The sequence below is a fragment of the Heliangelus exortis genome, chromosome 12 (genome assembly GCF_036169615.1).
Source record: "Heliangelus exortis chromosome 12, bHelExo1.hap1, whole genome shotgun sequence".
Classification (NCBI taxonomy): Eukaryota; Metazoa; Chordata; class Aves; order Apodiformes; family Trochilidae; genus Heliangelus; species Heliangelus exortis.
The window spans coordinates 3,069,270-3,078,324 of NC_092433.1; the positions used below are offsets into that span (position 1 = coordinate 3,069,270).

Below are 9,055 nucleotides of genomic sequence, written 5' to 3' on the forward strand. Positions count from 1 at the left end.
TTCCTCCAGAATATGCATGAACACTTGAAAAGGATCATGTAAGACCTGTCTATTCACTTGTTAAACTTTATCCCTTGTGATAACATTAATTTGTAATGCATATGTCTGCAGAAAAAAGTACTGTTTGGTTGCTAATCAGGCTGCTGCTGTATTTCAGTGAAAGGAAGGCAGGTTTAGACCATTTAGGTGATGTCTGCATTGCAGGGGAGTGAATGTTGCCTGATGAGTCTGCTTGAGCTGTCTTTAATGTGATTCTTCCTGGCCATGTATGGCTGAGTCCCAGAGGTGATGAAGGTGCCACTGGATCTGCAGCAGAAAACCAAAAAAAAAGGTACTTGTTGCCACAGAAGGTGGACAAAGATGATAAATATACATGGGCATTACTGTAAAAAACAAAAGAAAAGTTAGTGTTGTCAGCATATCACTCACCTAGGCAAATATTTTGGTGACATGTCTTGAAAAATAGATTTTTGAGAAAGGGTTTGAAGGAGTATTGTGAGTTACCACTGAGGATGTTTACCTGGAGCTCTTGCCAATGGGGAAGAGCCTCACAGCACCCACTTGCATCCACTTGCTGGATGCTCCCACAGCTTCACTGCAGGGCTTGCACCTTGGGATTAGGTTGTTTATTAATTAGTACTGCAACCACACAGCATGGATGGAGCTCCTGAAAGCAAACTGCTTCCTCAGTGATGTTCCCATGTTGTTGTGCACTGAGCACTTACACTACAGTTAGAATCTGGAAATATTCCTGGTGTTAGTGGTACAGCAAACTCCTTGCCAGAGGTTGTTGCACTTTGCAAAATGAGTAGCAAAGCTTGCAGGTTCCTCCATCAGGGAGTCCCACTCCAGTTTACAATTTCACTGACATTTCTAGTGAAAATATTTGTGTCAAGATGCTTGTACATGGCTCAGGCAAACCTTCCATTCCACCTGCTTTACCCACTTAAAACTGAATTCCAGCAGAAGACTTGTCACCTTTATCTTTTTATCAGTGACCCCTCAAAAAGCAGATGTTGTTTATTATATTATTATTTAATGTCTTACAATGAAGATGCTACACTGACAGACTTCTAAGGCTGTGAATGTTGTGCCTCAGGAAATGGTAGAGGTGAGAAGTTTTTTGAAAAGAAGTGTCATAAAAACATTTAATTACTGTAGTTTGTAACATTTCCTGCTCTGGTACTTTAAGCTGAAAGCTGGCAATTCTTTGTTAGTAAAAAGCTAAGATGTGGAAATATTTACAAGAAGTCTCAATCTCTAGTACTGCAAGGGTCATTTTTTGAGAGTTCTTAAGGACTTTAGTAAAATGTTCTAATTATTCAGTGAAGAGTGAGCTGAATGAATATTAAGTAAGAAAAAAACCAAGACCCTGTCTTGTCTTTTGTTCTTCTCTCCTTGAATGCTCTCTTACCTGGATTTTCACTTATTATTTTACTATGTTTTCAGCTTTGACATTTACCTCTTTGAAACATGGTATTTCCCACCTCTGTGTATTTCTGGCATTTCATAGGTAAGGTAAAGTTAAAAATGTACTGTTGAGACACCCAAGTGACTGGGAGGTGCAAAACTAGATTGCTGAAATTACTTTCAAGAAATACTTCTGAGGGTCTTGCTGAAGTTTCTTCTGAGTAAGACCTGCTCTTTATTTGCATAGCTGTTTTTCCTTGTTTTTCTTCATGATACCTTTTGTTCTAGTTAAACACCTCAAAAGCTACTGTTCAAAGATATATCCTATGCTTATTTTTTGCTAAATCAAAATTAATTCAGTATTTTAAACTCTAGTCATGTATTGTCTTCAGTATCACACATTTTTCTTTAGAAGCATTTTTCAGTTAGAAGAATGTATGAGACATATTTTAAGAAAAACATTTGCAGATATCTTCTTTCAATATAAAAAAATAATTGCATTTTAAATTAAATTTATTATGTCAAAACTTTGAATAATCTTTAAATGTAATGAAAGGGATAATTATTTTGTAGTAGATTGTACATTTATGAAATGAGTCTTCTACACCTATTGATACTACTTCTTGTTACTGAATAATCTTTTCAAATTATAGATTTTTTTAAGTAAAAGGTAGTATCTGGAGATTCTGTCTTAAAGATGTAATTCACAATAACCTGTTGCAGTGCTTTGTAGTAGCTTACTTTCCTTTCCTTTCCTTTTTTTTTTAATTTATTTTCCTGGGACAACCAGGAATGTTGCTATGTCTTACATTCTTCAGCAACACAAATTTATATTAAATCAAATAATACATAGAAAAATTAAACATTTCAGCAGTAGTGGGAGATGAAATGCAGCCTCTAGGGTTTGGTGATGGGATTGGTAGACATCTCCTGGTAAGAATATTGAAAAGATGCTTTAAAAGGAATGTTTTCAGTACTCTTGAATGATCTCCTGGCTGTCAGTGTAGTGTTTAAAGCTGATATATCCAGGTTTTTAGACCTCTCCTGGAGTGCATTGAGCATCAGTGCTCAGCACCTGCTCTGCAGAGCAAATGGAGCTGATCAGAAGCTTCCCATCAAAAACTAAAGCAGCAATGTGGATGTGCCCAGAGGGAACCACAGGCTTTGGCAGAGTCCAGGTGTTTCAGTCCAGGATTTATTTAATTCTGAAAGAATAGAGAAGAAGAAGAGGAGTTCGGGCTGGGCTGCAAAATATGTCTGCTTCCACATGGGGCCTGGGTTTGCACTACCATCTGTAGTCTTTGAAGGGCATTATTTGATGTTTTGGTGAATTAACCTCTCGGCAAAAATGAAGTGCTTAGAATAGAATCTAGTTCTAATTAATCTCTAAATTAATGTCTGGTTCTCAGAGAAAATATCTGTGGCCTGCCTCGTAAAAAGCCTCACGAGCCCAGGGCCATCTGCTGGGGCTGTGAGCAGGAATTAGCAGGCAGTTCGCTTTGGTTTTCACACAAATTGTTCCTTAAAGTGGCACACGCCCTTCCATGGCCCCATCAGGGAGTACGACTCAGAAACATTTCTCAAAGGTGCTGAGTTCGGCAAAGCCCTGGAGCAGTGGTTGCCCGGGGGCACCTCAGGAACCTCCCTGCCCCGCAGTGCCCGCGCCCGCTGCTCCCTCAGGGGCTATAGGAGGGGGGCTGGAGACTCCCTTGTCCTAAGCCTGGGACCTCTCTCCAAGAATTGAATTGATATGGAAAGCGGACGGGTAGATCCCTCATCTGGGGGAGCCAGCGGTGGTTTTCGGCAGGGAATTATTTCTCCAGGGCAGGGAATTCTTTCTCCGGGGCAGGCGACGGCGCGTGCCTTTCCCGCCCTCCGCCATCTTGGCATCACCTCAGAGCGGCTCAGGCGGAGGTGGGCGCGGAGGCAGCGGGCTCACTTCTCTTTCCTTTTATTTTTATTTATTTTTTTTCCCCCCTTTTCTTTGGTTCCTTCTCCTGACGCCGTAAAAGTAGTAAAATGCAAAACCATTGCCCCCACGCAGTTCTCCGAGGCGCAGGTTATCTCTGGCTCTTCAACGCCGTGGAGTGAACTCCAGCCTGGTAAGTGGCGCAGTATAGGTTTGGCAGAGCCTGAAGAAGCCAAAATGCTTGTAAAAATAGTTGGTGACAGTGTTCATTCATGTTTTTTTCTCCCTCTCATTCATACCATTTCTTGGTTTCAAACAAGTGCATGGTAAGCACTTGGTAAGTTTTTTCTGTCAGTGACAGAAATCGTGTCTCAGTAGTTAAAGAGAGATGAGCTCAAGAGTTTGGTGCTCTTGAAACTTCTGTCTGCTAGGAAAGAGATGATTACTCCCTAGTTTTGTTGTAAATGGTTTCAAGTTAATCAGAAATACACAGTTTGTGTGAGGTATGATTTTGGGTTTGTGTGCTTTATACAGGGGACAATTGTTTGGGTTTCTTTAGCAAGGAAATAAGCAACTGTGGCTTGGAAGTGACACACTGAAGGTTGTTTCTGTAAAATGTGGAAAGGATGTGCAGTTGGAAGGTTCTGGAGCATTTGGGTTTTGCTTCATCAGGGGATAGATGTTTTGCCATGGGCTTGGTTTTTCAGCTCTGGATTTTCAGAACTTCAATGTCAGCCCTTTGTCAGCTTTTTCTTGTCCAAAAAGGGTTTTTAGGTGGTGGATGGAAAGGAGGAATACTAGCAAAATGATTATCAGAAATATTATGCTAAACTTTGACTTTTCAAGTGCAAGTTATTTTTGTTCCTAACAGCTAGGATTGATTCACTTTCTCGGAGTGCAACTCTAAGCACAGTGTCTGCATGAAGTGGCACCAGGATATCCGCCTTCATAATGATTAAATATTGCTTTGTATGAAGTGCAAATACATTTGAAATCAATGTAAGTGTATCTACTGCTTCAAGTTACTCTAATTGCACAGGCGGACAAAAGTATGTGGGCTGGCCCAGACTTTAGTTTGACTTGGCTTTCCACATACCCTGTTTTCTGTGTGCTGGTTAGAAACAAGAATGCCACATTGTTATGCCAAGTGCAGTGGAGACGTTTTGTCCCTTCCCTTAGTCTCTACAGGGATTAAAGGACAATAGTGACCTGAGTAACATAACACGGAACTTGCTGCAAGTTAAAAAGTGTTTCCTTCAGTATCATAGACAAGAAGCCAAGGTTGCAGGAGCTTTAAAACTCGATGGTGTGTTTATACATTCTGTAACTTGAACAGAAATGGGTAGTGGTAATCTTCATTATATGGTCTTTTGTAATATTTTATACAATCTCTACTAAAATTTGTCTAGAAGGATGAATTTTTTGGGTGATGAAATATATACTGCTTTTAATATTGACTCAAACATGCTGCCTGTTGAAAATTTCAGAAAAGTGACTAAAAGAAATCAGTATGGATTCAGAATAGCACAGGTGGGTTTACTTTGTGCAAAGATGGGTTTGTGTAATTAATACCACCTGAGACTCAGTTGGTCTAAATTGCAAGGTCTCTTCCCTCCATTTTGTTGGTCTTGTATAACCAAGCAGAGTCCAGTAGCAGAACCTAACTTCATGCCCAGCACATCTTAACAGTTTAATACCAAACTAGATTTACTGCAGATTTATCTGTTGACTTCTTTCTGGAGCAGTAGCAGCATCTGATGCAGAGGTAAGAGTATTTTTCAGAACAAGAAATGGATTTTTGGTAGATCTGAGTTTCATGCCTTGCTTTAGTGATGTGTGTCTGTGAATGTGTTTTCTGCTTGTTTAACTGTTAAGTTAGATGTAGATGGGGAGAAAAAATATTTTGTGAACTTAGACTATACAAAAATAAGGGTATTTTTTTTTTACAGAGGCAAAGGTGATATATGACTAGTTCATCATAGGTGTATACTGTGAAAGCACAGCCTGGCTTTTGAAGGCCATGTGTTTACAGGGTTTGGAGAGCATTATTTTACACCTTGTATTCTAGGACTGTAATAATGGTATTATTAACATAAATGAAACCCAGCTTTGTGTAAGCTGTTACTTTTTGTTTCACGTCGCAGCCTTGGAATTCACAACTTGCCTTTCCCCTTGTATTTTTGGGTCAATACCTGTGAAAAGCAGGTATTTGTTAAGCATGGCATTTGTATTATTTCCTCTCTAAAGTGCTGTGCACACCAGTGAGATGTGTAGTTATATCCAGAATGGTTCAGTAGTAAAGAAGGTGTCATTATCAGAATATTAGCTAATGAATTCAGCCATACTCAGCATGCAAAGGAACCAACTTCAGAGCATGGCTGTTTCACTGAGGACTGCTGGTTGCTGTTTAGGTGTCTGAGGTTGTTATTGATGTAGCAGGCTGAATACAAACCCAAGTAACTCAATACTTGCCTCCTGAGGATAAAAAATGCAGGTTTAAAAAAACCTGCTTAGCTCATTGAGTGACATTACAGAGCCAAGCAAAAAGAAAGGGGTGTTGCTTTGTTTAATTTACATCAGTTAAATAAAATCCAGGATCTAAATGCTTCCTTGGGAAGGCAGAGTGGTAATTGTATTGTTTACTTAATTGTAAGCACTGAAAAAGTTATTTGCCCTTCTGCAACACTGAGGACTTAGGTTTCTTAATCTCCCAGCTAGTTATTCTGGAGCTCTTATAATTAAAACTATTTTATGTGTGTGGATTTTTGTAAGTAATGGGCAGTTGTAGGGTGAGAGGAAGAGTTAAGCATTTTTTTGTACTAAACAATACATTAGAGCATATCTCATGTAAAAGCAGAAGACATACAGCATACACAATTGTTTAAAATCTGATTTTGTTTCTGATAATAAACCATAGCAAGGTATATGCATAAAATAACAACAAAAGATATTAATTGCCAAATGTTTACTTTAATTAAACCTTTTTAATGATACACAATACGATGTATCCACTACTTTGCTAAAATTCACACAAAAGCAGGTTTCGTATGTTTAAAAATATTTTTCATAATAAATTCATAAATAGATGAAGGTAAAGTATAAAAAAATTACTGAAGTATGCAAGCTTGCTCCCTTGTCTCCTCATATTCCAAATTATCTACTCAGTATTGTGCTAAGAAAGTTTAAAAGCAAAGTAGTTACTGATGATCAGAAATGTACAGCCTGCATCTCCTGAAGAAACCTTGAGAAACACCAACAGATTTGTCCTAGAAAATGCAGAATAATTTTAACACTGTTATAATCCAAACCCTTTTTATAATTTTGGAATGCAGTGAATGAATTCAATATGAATTAGAGATTTTTATTTTTTCCCCAAGAGGTGAGTGAGCCAGACTCACTTGAATGCTATCTAGTCTCTGGACTTGTGGGTTTAGTATCTGTCAGGTATCAGTGAGTGAGGCACAAAAGAGGGAAAAACTGATTGACAGCACTGAGCACATCTGACTATCAAAAATCTTAGCATTTTTCCTTACAGACTTATAAAATAGAAATATTAAAAACCCATTATAAATAACTAACTTTCTGCTTAGTGCATGTTTGTATCTACTTCATGTCTGATTTAATCCATTGGCTTGCCCTGGATTTGAAATGGTGTGTGTACCATTCCAGTGCTTAACTTGGTTTGTTTTACAACACCAAACTGTAGTAGCAAAGTTATCACTCATCTGTATTATCACTCTCTTAAGAAAATGTATATAGCATCTTATTTTGTCAAGTATCAAACTACTTCACACTAAGAATAATCTATTTCAATACCATCTATAAAGGGGAAAAATCCATACGCACAGCATTGAAGTAGGGAATGAACATGAAAAATACAGAACAATCAGGATGCTCTGCCTTTCACATTACTGTATTCTTTTTCCTGATAACTATTTTCCTTAAGTGTAAAACCAGTTCTGTACAAGTGATGTGCTTTTTTTTTTTGCAATGGTAACAAGATACCTATGAGTGTCTTCAAAAGCATCTCTAGGCAGCTTTAATGTCTGAAAATTAAAGTCTGTCTCTTACTTCACTTTTAAAAAGTACCTTCAAATTGTCAAGACAAGTTTGCATGCTGTGTTCAAAGGACAGGCTTTCATACCCTTGTTTTAGTTTCTGTACCCCAAATCACTCCCATCTTCCTATGAGTCTGTATCACTCATAGAAGTTACTGCAGAAAAAAAAGGGTGTTGATCACTGCATGTTCTACAGTGCAGTGTAAAGGGGCTGCTGCTCAGCAGTTACTGAAAAGCAACTGGTTTGGGAAGTGTACAGATTGTGTTGGTCAGGTGCCTTACAAAGACAATTTCTAAGGAAATACAGTCCTCCATTTAGTGTTTTCCTCTGCTTTTATCTGAAGATTATATCTGTGGGTTGGTTCTGGTTTTGTTTATTTTTTTTTTAACTGAAGGATTAAGAATTATAATTGCTAGCTTGCCACAGTTTTGCTCATATGTAGGGTACCTTAAGCTAAAATTTACAGACACTTGGATCCTTTCAGCTAGCTATTACATACTTCTAAGATGCCTGAATGAGTTTATGGGGGAATTAAGGTTTAAGCTCTTATTAGTCAATGATAAAGTTTAGGTTCTTGTGGAAGTGTAAAATACATGAGTGCTGTTCTTAGTATCCTAGCCTAGGCTTTAAGTGATACAAATGTAGGATTTTTTTAATAGTATGTTTATGGCTAAATGAAAAGAGTTCACTTGTACCAATTTACCTGCAATAGCAAATGTGGAATGGTAAGGCACAGGAGTGGCTTAAACAGAAGCATCTTTGTGATGCTTCTCTACCTACCTCATCCTGTACCCTGGCTGACACTGCCTGCTGGGATGAGTGCTCCAGCACACAGCTGGACTTGGCTGACTGCAGGGTGCAGTGCAGTGTATACACACATCACAGACACTAACAGCCTGTCCCTGGAGATTGGGAGCTACACACCTGCAGAAACCTCCTGGTTACAGTCTGTCTGCTGGCATATCAGCACTTTCTGATAATAAGATTAATCCTCAGTTTTCTCTTAAATCTGTGTCAGTGGTTCAATTGTATAATTAAATTGGAAATACCTCAACTGAACTCTAAAAATATCTTGCAGAAGAAACATGGAAAGTGGCTTTTTTAGGAGAGCCTCGATTTTTTATCAATGTATCATCCTGGGTTGTATCCAATCTTCTAAAAGTTTTCAAAACTTTTACTACTTTTATCTCATAACTGGAGGAATAGGTTCTAAATACAGATTTAAGCCAATTTAACAGCTCTTCCAACGTTAAACCATTCTGTTAACATACACAGAATAGTTCAGTGCCCCACTCTTGTTCAGTACAGACAGCAGTCAAATTTCTGTTGTACAAAAAGCAGGCAGGAAAACCTGTAACTGTTTGTGGAGTGTAGAATTTTGCCTTTGGGAAGAAAACTGTTTTCTTTGAACCGAGTAAGATTTGATTAACCTATTGCATTTTATCAGACTAAGTAGAAAATCTTCCCTGACTGGTAGTCAGGCTTCACTTTTCTCAGTTTTGTGAAGTTCCTCTGTTGTTTTCCACTGGCTGCTGACTCCTATGGAAAACCAAGACAAGACATGGTCTGTCCTCAGTGACACCTGAAGTTACAAATGTAACACAGGTAACTGCTTTCATCACTCTTCAAGTAATAAAAATCCTTGTTTAAAAAAAAAAAAAAAACCAGTAAAAAAAG

At 38.3% G+C, this 9,055-nt stretch overlaps 1 protein-coding gene across 3 annotated transcripts in view; it reads left to right on the top strand.

Annotated features, from left to right (window-relative positions):
• The window catches only part of LOC139801369 (haloacid dehalogenase-like hydrolase domain-containing 5), a 52,874-nt gene that overhangs the window by 11,900 nt on the left and 31,919 nt on the right, over positions 1-9,055 (top strand). The window contains exon 9 of one of the 3 annotated variants that reach the window (XM_071755469.1): positions 10-662. The exons of the other annotated variants lie outside the window; for them this stretch is intronic. Coding sequence (XP_071611570.1) covers positions 10-28 — 19 coding nt within the window. The 3' untranslated portion in view covers positions 29-662. Of the gene's footprint in view, positions 1-9; positions 663-9,055 lie in introns of those variants that run through there. 3 annotated transcript variants of the gene reach the window in all.